The sequence below is a fragment of the Pungitius pungitius genome, chromosome 2, assembly GCF_949316345.1.
Source record: "Pungitius pungitius chromosome 2, fPunPun2.1, whole genome shotgun sequence".
Classification (NCBI taxonomy): domain Eukaryota; kingdom Metazoa; phylum Chordata; class Actinopteri; order Perciformes; family Gasterosteidae; genus Pungitius; species Pungitius pungitius.
In genome coordinates this window covers 5,265,446-5,282,891 of record NC_084901.1, presented here as the reverse complement: position 1 = coordinate 5,282,891, position 17,446 = coordinate 5,265,446, and the positions used below count along the sequence as shown (strand labels likewise).

General features: G+C 40.7%; 2 protein-coding genes across 7 annotated transcripts in view; both read right to left on the bottom strand.

Annotated features, from left to right (window-relative positions):
- Positions 1–270: 270 nt before the first annotated feature.
- Positions 271–12,001, bottom strand: cpsf6 (cleavage and polyadenylation specific factor 6). Of its 4 annotated transcripts, none has more exons than XM_037459957.2 (11): positions 11,863–12,001; positions 10,370–10,579; positions 9,877–9,980; positions 9,562–9,707; positions 9,136–9,309; positions 7,949–8,056; positions 6,518–7,016; positions 6,268–6,383; positions 6,024–6,177; positions 5,470–5,692; positions 271–617 (listed from the first exon to the last, which is right to left on the bottom strand). In XM_037459957.2, exons 1-10 carry the CDS (start codon positions 11,920–11,922, stop codon positions 5,482–5,484), a joined length of 1,782 nt encoding a protein of 593 aa, XP_037315854.1. In that variant the 5' UTR covers positions 11,923–12,001; the 3' UTR covers positions 271–617; positions 5,470–5,481. The 4 variants fall into 4 exon arrangements, with proteins under 4 accessions (XP_037315854.1, XP_037315855.1, XP_037315856.1 ...); XM_037459958.2 differs by having other exon boundaries at positions 5,470–5,668; XM_037459959.2 differs by lacking the exon at positions 7,949–8,056.
- Positions 12,002–14,079: 2,078 nt separating this feature from the next.
- The window catches only part of cacna2d4a (calcium channel, voltage-dependent, alpha 2/delta subunit 4a), a 65,572-nt gene continuing 62,205 nt past the window's right edge, over positions 14,080–17,446 (bottom strand). For 2 of the 3 annotated variants that reach the window (XR_009942864.1, XR_009942865.1), the window contains 5 exons: positions 17,347–17,399; positions 16,711–16,766; positions 15,623–15,743; positions 14,705–15,147; positions 14,081–14,555 (listed from right to left, as the gene is read on the bottom strand). Coding sequence is in view for 1 of the 3 variants with exons in the window: in XM_037460354.2 (XP_037316251.2) it covers positions 14,463–14,555; positions 14,705–14,787; positions 15,032–15,147; positions 15,623–15,743; positions 16,711–16,766; positions 17,347–17,399 (522 nt within the window). In the remaining 2 variants the exon portion in view is untranslated. Of the gene's footprint in view, positions 14,556–14,704; positions 15,148–15,622; positions 15,744–16,710; positions 16,767–17,346; positions 17,400–17,446 lie in introns of all 3 variants that reach the window. The other variant, XM_037460354.2, reaches the window with a different exon arrangement.

The window sequence follows — 17,446 nt, the reverse complement described above, 5'->3', positions numbered from 1 at the left end:
CATCGAGTACCTCAGTAAACATTTTTTATTACAACACCATCTAGTTTTTAATCAAAAGCAGAGACACATTTACAAACATTCTAACGAAAGGAATAAATGAGAATGAGGGGCGGGGAGAACACATCAAATATGTACCCTATAAAAACTCTAAACTGAATGTACACAGTACAGCGAGCAAAGGAAAATAAAACAAGAAAATACCAAGTAGGCTGTCATGTTGTGTCTTCTAATTTGGAATTATGTAGGCCATTTTATTGTTTCTTTGCAAAAAAAAAAAAAAAAAAAAAAAAAAAAAAATCACAAGTAGTCATCTTCATGTCAAATAAAACATCATAAAAATAAAAAGAACTGCTTGGAAAGTTTCTTTTTTCATCTTTAGTTACCATGAGTACACATGTTGGGATAAGATAGCCTTACACAAAGGTGAGTATCATCCATCCACTGCTCTTATTCACGCAGACAAGATAAACAGACAGAAAGAAGGACAGGTGGAGACCGAGAGGAGAGCTGGAGGCAGAGGTGGTGGTGGTAATCCTGTCCGGTCATGCAGGGTGGGAGGTGGTGGTGCTCTGAAAGTCTTCCTCCATTTTCTTCTGTCCACCCTTGATCCTCGTTAGCTGAAAAGGTGTCAAAACGAAGGGTGGAGTTTGGTTTCGAGGCAGCCCAACAGTCAACACTCTCTCTCTTCCCTTCCCTCCCCCCCCCCCCATCATTAAACCTCTACACATACATTGTGCACACCGGGGCTGGGCTCAATTCAACATCACTTTGAGTGACAGCAGGGAGAGGGGGCAAACGTACATGTCGTAGTAAATGAGGCCTCTTAGTGGTAGACAGTTCCTCTCTATGCTCAGTTGACTTTAGTATTGCACCCAACCCTGGCACAGTCACAAACATGGTCATGCAAACTTGAACAGGAAATATCAAAAGGAGCCAAATGTATCCGAATGCGCGCACGCACGCACACACACACACCCACCAGAGAAATACAATATGCTGTTCAATTTATGCCAAAATGCACATTTTTAAAGACAGATGGGAATCTTTTAAGAACTTCTAATAAAAAACTTGCATAACTTGCAATTTTGCCTTCCAATAATCAATATTCATACAAAAATATATATTTTTATATTAGTATATATAAATCAGTGAATTTACCATTTTTTGTCCGAAGATTGTAAAATGTATGGTAAAAATCTTAGACATTTGAGGTGTTCTTGAAAAATGTAATATGTTGAACAGAACTGACCCTTCAGTCATAAAGCGTGCAGCTAGCAAGCTTTAAGGGGTCAGCCATGCACAGGGTAGCAGATTCTTTGGTCTACAAAAATTGAGAAATTGCTTGGAAATTTAGTGGTTTTCTATATATAAGACTAAAAGAAAAGAACATTATCCACCAGATGTTTACAGGTTGTTTATTTGGATAATGTGCCACTTCCTACACCCGTAGCAAAATGGATTCTATGTTTATCATTCAGCTAACTTAGAAATACATTTTCCTTATAACCAACTAGTACTGGTCAGCTTCAGGTACAGCCCTAAACACTGAGACATGTTACATAGAAGCAGTGCATGATTGGTTGTGACACAACCACCTTTCCAGGAATCCATTAATATAGAAGCTAAGACAAAGGACAACAAAGATATATATAAAAAACATAAAACTACAAGGAATGCAGACATCGGATTTAGTCAGAATTGTAATAAACAAATTACATTCAACAGGAGGAACTTCTGTCAATGTAATTGAATATATGTTTTTAGAACCTGGTAAACATTATGCAAGCAATTAAGCTGCAATATGTTGTATAAATAATGTAAAAAGTCCAGCATGCAAGGTAGAGTAAACTGGAGAAGCAGCCTCTTTATCGAAATTAGTCCGTCAACTGGTCCACTGCCCCATTGCATGTTTTACCCAGTTTTAAAGCACCTCTTAACAGAAACAATACATTTATCCATTATGTGAATGTCACTTCAAGTTAGGTATTGTGATGATTTAAAAAAAATTGAATTCAGCCTCGGTGAGGCAAGGTTTTGATTGACAGGTTAAATTACAACTGGTATCTGCACCACAAAGGCCTCAATTACAGGCGTGTCGAATGAAAACAGAGGATTTCACATGACTCAGAGATTCAAATGCATATTGAAACGGGATACGCTTTTTTGCTGTAGCAAAGGTTTTACATCGTGCAGGGCTACAGACAAAAACAGTTGAACTGACAATAACAATATTGTATACAACACATCCTTGTCACACTATCATTCATAAGGGACTTTAACATCCAGGACAAGTGGGATGGGAGTTGACTAAAAGTTAAATTACAGATCAATTGCAATTCTAAATTGTTCGCCATATTAGAAAAATATGCCTTGAATGCCTAGAATCTTTGAGGTCATACAACATATTGAAATATGTATTAGCGTCTCCATTATCACAGCATAGAAATGAAACAGGACAGAGCCAAACCAGAGTCAACCAGTCCATGAACAAGCTAATCTGTTAAATCTATTATACTTCAATTTAAATATTCCTATTTCAAAGGCTACATTTCTACGTGTCCACTTATTAAGAATAACTGGCTTGTTGTATACCAGAAAATATACATCTTTTGTGAATGCTGTGTGGAGAAGTTACATTTCTGTAGCTGATTTTCTGGATAAAGAGGAACTAAACAAATTTCAATAAACTGTCAAATTAAATTGCAAACTGTATTCAGTTATACATTATACATCCTCCCAGTATTTTTTAAAAGGGCAAGAATGATGATATGTACATAAAACGGTTTGACCCTGGCTCAACGTGAGCTAATAGTATGCCTGTTTGAAAAGGACCGCAAAGCATGCACCTACACACAGACTGAAGAGATTGCATAAAAAAGGTCATTTCAGCCCGTTTGCAAACAGTGTACAATCCCCCACGTCAACATGAACAATACAAAGGGCTTTAAAGCACATCTGTGGATACAACAAATAGCCATACCACTACCAGGATCAAAAGCAACGTGCTTCATTATCTCTCCCTTAAAGACCACGCTGGAAGATATCAGACGGAGTGCACATACTCACATTTAGTTGAACGAATGCGTTTTGCAAATTACCAATAAGGCCCTGTGCCCACTGGGGAACTCACCTAAAATAAAAAAACGAATAAAAAAAACCTAAAAGAGGCAACTGAATGAAATGTGCTGTTGCAATGCAGCTATTGGAATGGCGTGCTCGAATGAAAATATTAGAAAAAAGGTTTTTACATTTAGCGGTTGCTAGTGAAAACGTACATTGATTTACGTGGATGGAACATGGACAAATATTCACTCGTTACAAGAGTAATCCTTTGTAAAGAGGTTCCCAGTGGACACAGTCTCACCTTAGTAAAAGGTTTGTATACAATTAGCTGTAACATGCTATGTTCTTTTGATCTGGATTTCACAAGTTTTCAAAATGCAGCAGATCCACAAGCGGCAGCCCCCCCATATTATTATTTTGGATTTAGACATATGAAATAATGCATCTATGACATATGGGTTAGGACGTCACAGTTAGACAACATGGTCTCACGGGTTAAATGTAGTTAATGTCTGAAAGCTTTATGTGAAAGGATCCGTTAAAGCTACTAAACTCGGGCGCTACAAGAACTTGTTCATATGCAACCCCACAAACATCTTAAGTGCTTTGGCAGTGAAAAACATGGGAACGACACAAAATATTTCACCTGCAGTTCCAAAACTTTACACACGGTTTCATGTTTAACACGCAAGTGACGCATGGCCACCTCGCACCAAGCCAGACAATTAGCCAATTACAATATGTACCTCAAATCATTTGAGAGCAACAGACTTTGGCAACATGGTAGAAATATTTGTTTGAGCAAAAGCTGGCGTTCCAATAGATTAGCAGAAAAACATTACACTATGAGCCCGAAATACTCTGGTGCCAACCTATCATTTAAAATCAATACTGCAGCCTCCAGTACATACAAGTCACATACAAAACAAATGTAAGCTAGGTATCAGGGTCAAATACCAATCAGACTCATACATTTGCTGTGTGAATCAAAATTGTTCCTTAGATTAAATATAAGAAAAGTTTACAAATCGAATAGATTTACTACAGATTAACTGTACCCTGAAATAATCTGTGCATTGATTCTAAAGTTGAACCCATTTTGAAATAAAAAAAATACAAATTTGAATGCAAACCCATTGCTTCCAAGAAATAGGTTACACAATGGTCAAAAAGTGAGTAATATTAGGCTAAAAACATTCAATTTGACCAATGTAAAATGTCAGGAAACTTTACTGACATCCATAAAAAGGCACAATAAGGTTGTCAAAATGTTCTGCGTGCAGAATTCAGCAGTTATCAACACTGTTTGATAAATGTTCATCTTTTCCCAACAGAATTATATAAATATATTTGAGATTTAAGGGAAATTGTGTATATGTATACAACATGACTGAATGGAACAATCGAGAGGTTCAACATTCTATTTTTGGTTCTTCTAAAAATACAATCCAATTTGAACAGACCACACAAAATGCCATCTCAGTAATAAAATAATGGGAAATACTTATGACAAGCACACTGACAATCCAAGCCATCATACGCTTCAATTAAACTTGCATATATGGAAATGACAACAAAGTATTGAATTTTCATATTCAAGCCCAAACATTGTTTTGGCTTCACCGACCTTAGTTGCTGGCAAAAGACAACATTTGGGAGTTTCATTTTCACTTTTTATGAGCCAAACCAATGTTTAGACTAGTAAGAGGTTTATCTAAGGGGAGTGTGCAAACGTCTCCTGTCCCAGCAAAACACGTACAAGCAGCAGGGATTTCTGGCCATGACATCTGGGTCATAATTCATCCTTTCATTCTAAAATGTATTTAGTAGATTATAAAAAGTGGGTTAAGTTTTGCATTTTGCCAGCCTCAGAGGCGTGTAGACCAAAAACAACATCAGTGTATTTTCTGATTTGGGGCGAGCCACAGCTTGATACGACTCTTACAAACCCCTTGAGCTGTATACCATGGTGAATCCAGCAAATTACAGTGTCTGAAAGAACAGATATACGACAACCGTGGATTGATATGACATTTGAAGAGCAGACTTACCGCATACCTACCTGACGCCAAAGGACTGAGTTTTTAAGAACAGTTTCACTTGCTTCCCTCGTTATATAAATTCAAAATAACTTTAACTATAAATGATGATTACATACGTTTTCTAAACGCTCAAAAGCCTTTCATGGCCCAAGACTGAATGTATTTAATAAATTGCTATAGTTCATTCTGGACAATTTGGCATAGAAAAACCTGAACTAAACTAAATCCTTAAATCCAGAAGAAGAGGTGAGCACTCAAAGCAAACGACTCTTGTGCCTCGATCCGGGTCTAAAAAGTGTAGTGATGAGGAAGACAAAGAGAGCTTAGGACAGAAGTAAGAGAACAGCAGAAATGTGGTACCCACCTCCCTTCTGGTCTAGCGGTGTCGGTACTCCCTCTCCCGCTCTCTCTCCCGGTCTCGGTCCCTATCCCGCTCGCGGTGGCGGTCTCGCTCCCGGCTGCGTTCTCGGTAATAGTCCTCATGCCTGTCCCGGCTGCGGGACTTGTGGCGTCGGCTCTTTTCTCGGGAGCGACTGTGGTCCCGTTCCCTGGAACGTTCTCTCCTGGCATGGACAAGCATCATTGGACTGTGTACAAGGGGTTCAAAGTTTCAAATACCAAATGTTCCAGGGCCATTTCCCAGTTGGAAAAAAATGTTTACATACAGTCACAGCACATATAGGCAAGAAATAATCCACACTTCAGACCTGGCTAACTCACCATATTTCACACAATTTTAAGCCTCTTTCTAGATACAATACATTGTTTTTAAACAGTACCAGTCTAAATTAATTGAATTATTGAGAATGTCCAAACTTTTGTTACTTTAAGTAATCAAGTGTTTCTGTGTCTTTTTAGCTTAAAAAAAACAAAAACAATATCACATTTAATGGGTTATGCACAAACTTAAAATCTTACCTGGAGGCGGAACCATAGCTTTTTGACTCAATGCCGTGGAGACAGTCCTGCAGGGAGCTGATTAAAACCTTACAGCGGTCGTCTGCAGACACTTTGGACTGCTTAATCAGACTGATCGCCGTCACCAAGGTCTCTATAGCACTGCCATAGTCAGCTAAGGAGAGAAGACATGGTTTCTCATATACGCTCGTGTTTGTCTTGTTGAGATTAAATGTGCGCGCGGCTGTGTTGTGCTGTGCGTTACCTGCGCTGGCATCTGACACTGCTCTCGATATAGCGCTGGAGGAGATGGCTCTGTTCCTGTTCATGATCTCCTCAAACTCTGCCTCGCTCAGAGGTGTCCGCGACGCCTCCATCTCACTATAAATACACACACGGGGCAAAGTTACATAAGACAATGTTATTTCTACAATTTAAAGGAGCTTCAACAACAACAAAAACCGCCCCCCATCAAACTGTAAATCAGCAACGTGGGGAAAAAAACACATTCTTACCGGCCTCCCGGACCATAGTCCCCTCTTTCATATGGTGGTGGGCGTCCGTATGGGTCGTTTGGCCCGGGGGGGCCTCGGTTGTCATTCGGGGGCATGTTGTTGTTGCCAGGCGGTGGGAAGAAGTTAGGGTTGACATGGGGTGCTGGAGGTGGTCCACCAGGCGGGGGACCTGGCATGTGTGGGGGTGGGGCCAAAGCCATGGGGGGCCCAATGGGGCCTGGGGGACGTAGAGGGAAGGGTCCCGGGGGTGGCGGGCCCTGCTGAGGGGGAGGGGGACCAGGAGGAGGGCCGTAACCTGGTGGAGGGGGACCTGGGGGCAGAGGTCCCATTGGAGGCTGAACAAACTGACCGGGGAAAAGAACAGGGGGAGGGGGCCTATCGCCGCGATTTGGAGGCCCAGAGAGTGGAGGCGGGAGCCCCTGTCCAGGAAGTGGAGGTCCTGGTGGACCAGGGGGACCAGGTGGACCAGGAGGTGGACGTGGGGGACCCTGCATCCCACCTGAAAGAACAGAGCACAACGGACACAAAAAATAAATCCATGAGACAAAAGATGTAGTGAATACTTCTGGTTTTGTTTATGTCATAGCAGGTCGAGTTCTCTCTCTCCTGTGATGTTTGAGTACCACGGGAAAAGAAGTGGTAAAAAAACAAAAACACAACAGCCTTTTCAAAGCTTTTCTTTGAACTGGCTTTTTGAAGGAAATATTGTAAAATACTAGCCACTACAGGCCATTTAGTTAGAGACAATAACACAGACGGATACAGAGCAAGGCACAGCTACAGGAGACAATAAAAAAGGGTACATGATAGAAAAAAGGATGCTGCAAATTAAACCACAAGGCAACAGAACAGATGAGGAGATACACTGGTGGCAAATTGTTTCTAACAGGTTTTTCTTTTCTTAAACCCGAGGCCCGGCATTAAATGTTCTTTTTAAAGAGGGACCATTCTTACAAGTTGTCAAGACTTCAGCATGACAAGTTCATACATACTTGAGATACTGCAGTTCGCAGAAGTATTATCCCAATGCAAGGGTCCCTCGTGAGATGCAATTTGAAGAGAACTAAGACCTGCACGGCTTTGTCAGATGCATTTTGGTTTCTCATGCAGCTACATATATAGAGGGAAGCCTTTCTTGACGTTGAGCCTGACACAGCGATAAGGGCACCAAGCAGCAATAAGAGCTACAGAAGTCTGAACGTATTCTGACTAGATATAATGCAAGCACAAAAAAAGGTTATGTGTATATATCTAAAATGTTTTAGTTTTATGTAAAGCTATTACTATTTTGGGGAAATTGTAAGTTGAGGGATTAAGAAAGCGCAAAATGCAGCGTTTTTTTTAATGGTAGAACTCCCACCAATAAACCGCTGTGGGTTAAGATAAAAAAGGTGATTGATAAATTCAATCAGATTAATTGAGGTGTTTCACCTCTGCCACGCCAGCTCCCGTTCCTGCCCCCCGGCGGGAAGGGATTGAAATTCATATCCATCAGAGGGCCATCTTGGTGTCTAATCAGATCTGGTCTCATGCCCGGGCCTAATGGGGAAGAAAACAAACCAATCACAACTATTCCCTTCATAAACTTCGTCCTACTAACGGAAGGCCTGTCACAGCCCAGCAAGCGGGGCGCCAGCCACTAAGCGAAAGAAGAGATGGAGGAGAAAAAAAAGGTGGGATGGAGAGAAAAAGGCACAAAAAATAGGAGCGAGAAAAAGAGCTTGCAGCTCTGTCGTACTACGTGTGTAACACGGCTAAACCGAAATTCAAAAGGAATTTAAGACTGGTAGCTTGCCGAGTAAAGCTGTGAGCAAACTGCTTCTCAATCAATGGGGTTGGAAGATGCCAGTGAGCAGAAAATTGCAGCCGGGGAAGGAATATTTGTTTAAACGTACGTGAAGAGAGACAACGAATGAACAAACCAGATGGGGAGGGAAACGTGCAAAGAAAAATTCCTGCCAGGGGATATTTAATGGTTCAAAGATTGCTCCTAAGAAACACATACGACAATAGACTAGCTTTGGTTGCATGCCGCCCAGGAGTAGTAGCAAAAGCCTGCCTTTTTTTGGTCCGTGTTTACAATGAAGAATTATTCTAATGTTAAGTTGATGTTTATATAATTCAACTATTATATGCTATATAATGACAATATTTTCTTAACAGAGTAAGACCACCTCCAGCAGTGAGTTCCAATGAACCGATCCATACACACCACACAATTTGAGTGAGCACCAATACATCGATCCATGAATTGGAAATTAATTGCATCCATTTCAACAAAATTCAGCTGGTTCGAATAGAGGCACGATCACAACGCAAACAATCTTTTCTACCATGAACTCACCGTTTTTGGTAGACAAGACTAATCTATTTATATACACACCTTCTACACCAAGAACTTTTAAATAAAATGTCAAATTAAGTAAAGCCCCCAAAACAGTTTGTATTCATTAAAAAAAAAATAGTTTAAAATAAGACCGGCTCTAGCATAAACTATTCATAATTTAGAATAAATAACCCTGTCATCTGATGCCTTCCATAAATATTTATAGATTTAATAAAATTTAGAGCAGATTTGTCCCTACCATATTGGCACAAATACATGTTACCAAACTAACCAGGGAAGTGAGGTGGCGGTCCTCCAGGCCCAACGGGACCAGGGAAGCGGTCTCCACCAGGGCCAGGTGGTCCAGGAAACCTTCCTCTGCCTCGACCCATGGGAAATCCCCCCCGAAGGCCAGCCCCAGGGGGACCAGCTTTACCTTCACCAGACATCTGGCCTGACTGGGTACCTGGGAAAGATGGGGTAAATAGTGGCTCAGCTTTCCAGATAGTATGGAACAAATGCATCAGTGTTGAACAAGAGGACTGACAATTTCCTTGTATGTCCAGCATTGATGGAGTGCAATTGCATTCTCAGTGTTAATATATTTGACACGACCTCTTCAAATCAGCCAGGTAACAAGCATGCAAGTTCAATTAACTAGATTAATTGAATGGTTTTGATATATGCAAATCCAAAATGTGTATTCATCCCCACTTACTTTTGCGTGACTGCATCTCAAACTGGCTGAGAGACTGTTTGTTGCACGCCGTGACAATGGGATTCTGACCATGGAGCTCCCTCTTTGACAGCAGCTCCATTAATTTCCTGGATGACGCCTCTGAGCCCACACACACCAGCGCAAACCTGTAAGACGAATGCAGAGAACATACAAATTCAGATTCACGCAAAAGAATAAATTGAACATTGTTGTTTTTGCGGAGCGAATAATCTTTAACTACAACAGGTGAGGATTTAATTTAAATGTAATCATTTAATCATGTCAACAACCAAAAAGAACTGATTAAACCCTCACCCTTTCGACTGGCCATTGGCTCTGTTTTCAAAGAATTTGATCTCCAGCACATCGGAGATGCCCACCGACCGGATGGCTTCGGTCAAGTCCTCGTCTGTCGTCCACTGCATAACAAAATCAGGAATCAGGAAACATTTATTGCCATAATATGTCAGACATACAAGGAATTGTCGGTTGGTGCATGACAGCAGACAGTATGACAACGGACAACATAGTGCCGGGATATAATAAAAGCACCAAAGCACCGTGGCAGCCATCGTTGGCGCCATCTTGGAACGACGAAAATAATGCATCATCAGAAGTACATTTTTACTGACTTGCTTAATTTAATATTCGTTATTTAAAGATGCACGACTTGCAGATGAATGTGAGGGGCCATTATTTGGAATAGCATAGTTTACAGGACTGTCCTAAATGTCTTCATCTCCAGCATATTTTATTTGTGCTTGAGATTAAATCATGCTCTAAAGCTGGAGTGCCTCAAGATACCGACCCATGTGAGGTTCCCTATGTACAAGGCAATCCTTTTGCCTGTGTAGGTGTAGACAACGTTGGGTTGGGAACTCTTCCCTCCATCTGAGCCCCCTGCAGTAGGCAGCGTGTCCAGGTAGTCGCGATCTTCTGGAGCGTCCCCATTGTTGGCTGATGGGGATATTACATCATCGTAAAGGTCGATCTGTTCATGGACTGCGTAGTCCGATTCCTGTTAAGCATGACGGAAACACTTCAGTCAAATCAGGTCACACTTGAACAACTACTATAGAATTGGCAAAAGAAAAATCACCTTGGAGCTGTAAAATACTTTTTCAGAACCATTGGTTTGACTGTCTGCTTCCTGAGACATTCAATAACATTTCAAAAGTTAGGTGCATTTTCCCGGAGATTTGTGAGTAGATATTTTAAACGTTGCTTGATTGCAGAAGTAATATGTGGTACAAGAAATCCTGATGAGGATTTGTCTTACGGACAAATTGACCCCAGATGGAGAAATAGTGGTTATTTTTTTTCCAACTTTATTCACTAGGCCACTAGGTTTCAGAAGTTCAACAATGCAAAGATATAATTGCAGCACAATATATAAGATAAGAGTGTAAATCTCACGATAACTTGATGGGGGGGGGGGGGGGGGGTTGCGGTTTACACAAACAAATTAAATGATAAACGTTATAACAAAATACTTAGTTTAGCTTGTGTTGATACATTACATCCACAAGACGTGCTACCTTAGATTTAAAGGAAAGACGATAAAGTAGATTACGTTAACTCTGGGGGGAAAACTACAAATTGTCTGCATCCCAGATTTAGATATTTGTAAAAGGGGCGTGTGTGGAGGAAGAAAAACAAACTCAGCAGACTCATAACGTTCCGCTAAAGTCGCATTAAGCTAACAGTCAAAAAGCTAACAATCCATAATGTACGGTTAGCATGGGTTAAAACACGTTTCTACGTCATACAATGCAAGTTCCATAGCCAACCATACTAGAGTTGGTTTTAATCAAGAGTTTGCTTGAACTTAAAACACAAACGACTAGAAAATAAACGTTAGCTAACCATCGTTTATTAGAGGAAAGCAGCGAACACCAACGAGCTACCGTAACTAGGTTTGTTGTGCTCGATAGCCCGCCACAGGCAGCGATGCGAAAGGCCCGAAACCCCGAGTGCCGAACAATAAACATTTTTTTTTTTACTTCCACCAAAACAAATGTTTTAATTTGCACCGTGCATGCCCACAACTACTTCGCATAACGCCGCCATAAACGTCGACCGAGCGGCAATTGCAACATTTCGAGCCGGAAAAAAATTGAGCAAGGATGCAGGCTGGCATCATGGTGAAAACAAGGGCCTGCGTGCGAGGGAAAGTCGATTTTTTTTCCCCTCAACGGAACACACCGCCCTCCGAAATATACGGACAACGAGGGAAAACAGAAATAGACATAGAGAACAAAAACAACCGTCGTCGAAGTGCGGTCAGTAAGTGTTTAATACCTGGTTGAATTCCTCCTCTACGTCGGCATAGATATCGATGTGATCCACACCGTCCGCCATTTTCCTCCGACCCGTCACTGTCTCCGCCCGGCGGTGCAGAGCGACGCTGAGCCGCAAAACAATGAGACAGCGAGGGGCACCACCAGCGCCTCTGCTGGTCGATACGAGGAGGGTCAAAAAGGGCCAATAGGATATAGGGAGTCCCCCCCCCAAAAAGTATATATATATATAATTGGCTTTTTATTTTAGATTCCACAACATATGTTTGTCATGAAATTCTAATTTTAATTCGACCACAGAGTCCTTCTAAATCGTGCCTAACATTCCCTTAACATTGATATGTTGTTGCACGTGCATTGTTTCTGACTTCCTCTCAAGATGAAAGGAAATCTGAAAGTGCAGGCTAAGATACATTACATTACACTACATTACATGTCATTTAGCTGACGCGTTTATCCAAAGGGACTTACAATTAGTGCATTTCCACATAGAGATACCGAATGCTGCTCCAGATGCTTCATTTGTCATGTAGTCCGTGGGAGCAACTGGAACTTAAATATATAATCTGATGTATAAATACAGTCAGAGTACATTGTTAGTCATAATTTAAGTGTAAGGAAATAAAATCCCAGCATGACGTAATACTGGATTCAGATTTTTACAAGGTAGACATATGTTCAATTCTTAATTGAATTCTACAAAGGTTTAATTATTTATGGTAAAATGTATGGTAAGTGTAATGTAAGTGTAATTGACAGATGTTATTTGGATTGAGATTCTTTCTTTTGAAATTTAAGCTTTGAGAAGCCAAAAATGAGTTCCCCCTTGATTCATGATATATTTATGCTATACATCTCTTTGAGTTTTAGTGTAATTCCTTGACTGATTCGCTGTTGTAGTTTTTATTAATGTGTGCAATGAAATTAATCCTTGACAAACAACAGAATGCTCACTGACAACAGATACAGTACAAAAACCATATCAATCATTTCATTTAGTTGATCAAATCAGTCAGCAAACATACATATAACTTGTTCACATGGAATCCATACAATATACAGAATATTGTACATTGAAAATAAGGAATAAATACAAGACAAATGAATGAAATCAACAAGATGATCTCAGCAAAACACAACATTCTGTAATGATGCACACTCACAAACATTATGTATCTGAGTCTATGACATAAACAGGCAAATTCTCAGGCAATTTTGTCATCATAGGCTTAACGTAAAGACATGCTTTATAAGATGATTCAGAAATACTTTCAAAAAAGCTAAAGGGACACTCACAACCCAAAACACGATGAAATGCTTATGTTCAAAATGTGAAAAACAAACAATACAAAAATACCCTATTGACTTAGATTTACACTGTTAATTTACATGGCAATTATGGGAACTTTTCAATGTTGTGTCCACATAGCAATCTGATTTGCCAGGGTGAACACTTCCTCCCATGTATTTATAAAGTCTGTTAAGTATGGCGAGTATTAGTAACATCACCATAAGGCCCAAGCAACCGCAGGGGAGGACGCTTGTTGTCACCGCCATAAAAAAAGGGCAACCTTTTGCAGGATTTGTATTTGTACTAGATTATCTTTGGAACTATGTAATTGCATTATTATAAATCAACAAAAAACTATTTTGTCCAACCAGGTTGAATCAACCATCATGTGTTATTCAATGTGATAGTAGATCTACATCCTGTGAGAGCCTCAGTTGCCACAGTGATGTCCAGCCAAGCATAATAACACACAGTATGTACAGACACACAGAAAGACACAGCTGATAAAGACAGAAAGGCAAACAAAAATATATTTTTTTGGGATGCAATCCAAGTACAAGATAAGATGGTGAAGGGACTTTCCATTCTGATTTTATGATGATATTTTTATCACATTTGTATGAACTCCACAGCCAGTTCTTTCTTGGTGAGCCATCACCCCTTGCGATTTGCAGAAGAGTTACATAAACTGATATTGCAAACACCCTGTAAAACACAACTTTCAGCAGCAAAACTGGTGTTACACAACAATGTTTACCATATGTTGCCGCAGCCCTTCTCTTATTTAAGGTCTAGAAAAGCGTTTACGATAGGTAGACGTAGCACTCGGGGTGACGGAGTGTTACATGCTTACAGCTGCATATATAATATGCACGTGTGTTTGCAATTTCAAGTTCTGTGGTGTTTTGGAAATGAGAATCACCCCCCCCCCCGCCGACAACCCTCCCTATGGACTTTTTCATGCATCGTTGCATCTTGTGACTCATAATCCCAGGTATTAATGCACGTCATAGCCACCTCCCCACCACCAGCATCTCCTTAGTCCCTTTTCCCTTTGAGATGCAGTGGTGTATGAGAAAGTAACTAATTGAAAAAAAGTGTCCATAGCAACAACAGCCTGTTAACATGTCAGTTCAAACATGATGAGTTAACTAACAGCTGCTCAGAAATGACATCACGGGTCCATCCTTGGAGCACTAGTGAAACACTAGTTTAAAAAAACAAACAAGAAATCCACTTGAGGTGTCCAGTGTCCAAACACGTCTCTTGAATCATTCCAGTGCCCTCATTAAAAGCGAAGTTGTCCATCATCAGGAGACCAGTTTGGAGAAGAAGAGGCAGGTGAGGAAGAGAGAGGCAGAGAGAGATATAACAGAAGCTCCTCCACAGTCATTGGCGTTCTCCTGCACAGGGAAAAAAAACACAAAATGCAATTGAGTTAAACAAGACAGCAGATATACAGTATTACTATGATTTTACACTATTTGGTGCACAGAACCAGTATAGTAATGTGAAAAACAACAACAAATGGGGTGGATCCTTAGCAGCTGACCTGGGCGTGGTAGGCGTGGCAGGACTCGGGGCGCCGGCGAATCTTCTGGGACCTCATCCTGTCACACTTCACTGAGGCATTATGTGCTGCAGCGTCAAAGAGCAACAACATGAACAGGTGTCCCTGGGATTCAAATACCAACAATCACAATCAGAGTGGTCAAAGGGAAAGTCAAAAAATTCAATTTTAGAGTTGGAAGCTGGTTAAGATCCTGGACTCGCTGTACAACATTAGCAATTTCCTGTTGGTCCGTGTCACCAGAGCATATTACTTTAACTATTTCAAAGTAATAACCGACTTAATGAACAGCAAAACATCAAAGGATATATTTGACTTCCTCGGGCTCCATGGTGATGGGCGAGTACTGTCTGGAGCAGTCGCAGTCAGCCTGCACCACCAGCATCAGCAGGTTGCTCTCTGGGATCTGTTGCACCACAAACATCCTGACACACAAACACACATAATGTTAAATGTGTCAACTCTCGCACTTTTCAATTAAAACTCCAGGTTATGTTTTTTGTTATAATTTAGAGGCTTAATTTTCACTGAATGTTTGGACCAAAGTGGGTTATAAACATTTTGATATCCAATAATCTTTGCATCAGTTTTATTGCAGATACCTGTTTTGCCCTCACGGGGGCAATCACACTCAACATCTGTTTTGGAATATTACCACAGTGTCTCTCCCCCTTTTCGTTGTCCTCTCTCACTCTTTATAACAAACACACACACACACACACACACACAGACAGAGATACACACAGAGACACACATATGCTAAGATGGTTCCCCCTCTTTCACCTTTTGCCACCTCTTTTTCCATTTGGAGAGGCAGTTTAATATGACTGGTTCAGGGGCGTTAGAGGGGGCCGCACTGCAGATTTGTGCGTGCCTAAGTGTGCATGAGTGCCTGCTTACTTCTGGCAGCGTCCACACTTAATGATGCTGTTGGTCTCTTTGACTGACGGCTCGTAGACGAAGCTGGGGTACTCCGTGTCACATGGCTGCAGCATGTCCCCTCTTTTCTTATGGGCGGATGCTAATGGAGAAATAGATCCGGGTCATGTTTCCAGGTTTCCAATTAGAATATGTGAATGTGTACGTGTGACGTTTTGTTGATGAGTGACAGGCTGAGAGTGTGTGACAGGGTAAATGCAGGGTATCTACGTAGAGGCTTCACACTTTTCACGCCATTTAGTGCTTTCTTCCATGACCAGAGGTAATCTACCTCGCAAACAAAATTCAATTTGGTGTCTTTTTTACGGGTAAATGTATGGGTTTCAAAACCAGAAAGAAGAGCCATAATAACTTTTTGTTTATTATGCCGAGAATTATATTAGTCGACAGTGCAACAATATGCTTAGGTCTTGTTTTGTAGAAACCAGATGTGCCTGTTCCCATTAAAGCGGATTACATAATCAGAGGCACCAGTATACTACAAACACTACACCACACACAAAAGGTACTGTAGTTTTATAGAAGACCACTTCAAGACAGATACTCACACACGCTGAAAGATGGCTTGGCTGAATGAAGGGATGATGTTGATGATGATGACGATGATGATGACGTGGAGCAAGAGGAATAGAGTGGAAAATTGACAGTTGGGGGTCATGAAGAAGAGAATGTGTGATTAGTGGAAAGACAGAGGAAGATGAGTGATGAGGGGATCCGAGGATGTGATGTTCCACAATGAATCTTACAGTAAACCCTCCAAGTATTGCACTGACAAAACAGCCATGTGTGTCATCATTACTCATTTAATTGATGATAGGAATATGTCATGATCCCATAAGAATTGACTTGCTAATCAATGTGGATGTGAACGGTATGTTTTGGGTCACAAACACTGACTAACTCATATTTATCATATCGCATATTTGCTCTCACGGTTGGGTTGATATACACAATCATGATTCATACTTCTCAGCACATATTAATAGACATTTGTCACAACGATGGAAGTTTGAGTTTAAATGGCTAAATCTTTTTCTTCTAGAACTCACCATCAGCAAAATGGTCCGTGTGCCAGAAGCCGCAGAAATTGAACTCCAGGAGAAACCTGATGAAGAAGAGAGTGGACAGACAGGAGGGAGTCAGCCAGCACATCGTTATGGACCAAAGCAGATTGCAAGCAGATTGCATTCAGCATTCTAAAACTGGGCCGGGATTCAAAGTTGTGTCATGGGAATATGAAAATGGGTCCTCATATTACTCAGCAGTAATTGGTAGCTGTTTTTTGAATAACTGGATAAGCCTTCCCCAATTACTACAGTAAAGACTTTGCGTTAAACAGCCAACTATTGATTATACATTTAGTTTTTTTATTTGAACAGAAAACATTAACTAGATCTAATATTTCAGTGAGCTTTACAGATGCTTATCAGCGGATTTCGCTGGAGCCACGTAAACGCTTTCCCTCAGTGAGCAGTCGTCTTGTCTTGGAAAGAAAGCAAATAAACATAGTTCTCAAAATGTCAAACTATTCCAATAATACTTTTGCAATGGTAACCAATAAAAAAAAGATGCTTTTACAAAGAAAAAAAGATCAATCTGAAATGACTGATTATTGATACATATTAGTAATTGAACTTTGACATTTTGGACATAGTAACATTCTGGTTGCCCCTAGCAACACTCACAGTAGGAAGTTGGAGAGGAACCACTTGAGGGCTGAGGCCAAACCATAGAACGGCTGAGGAGATAAGCAGGTAGATCATGGTTACTGCGGCATTGACTGAC

What these genes read in the sequence shown, in the direction of transcription:
- cpsf6 (XM_037459957.2), bottom strand. Translation starts at nt 11,922, where the DNA reads ATGGCGGACGGTGTGGATCACATCGATATCTATGCCGACGTAGAGGAG. An exon ending in ACATAGGGAACCTCACATGG is followed by an intron (nt 9,981 to 10,369) that starts GTCGGTATCTTG and finishes TTTGTTATGCAG; the next exon opens with TGGACGACAGACGAGGACTT. An exon ending in AGTGTCAGATGCCAGCGCAG is followed by an intron (nt 6,178 to 6,267) that starts GTAACGCACAGC and finishes TTCTCTCCTTAG; the next exon opens with CTGACTATGGCAGTGCTATA.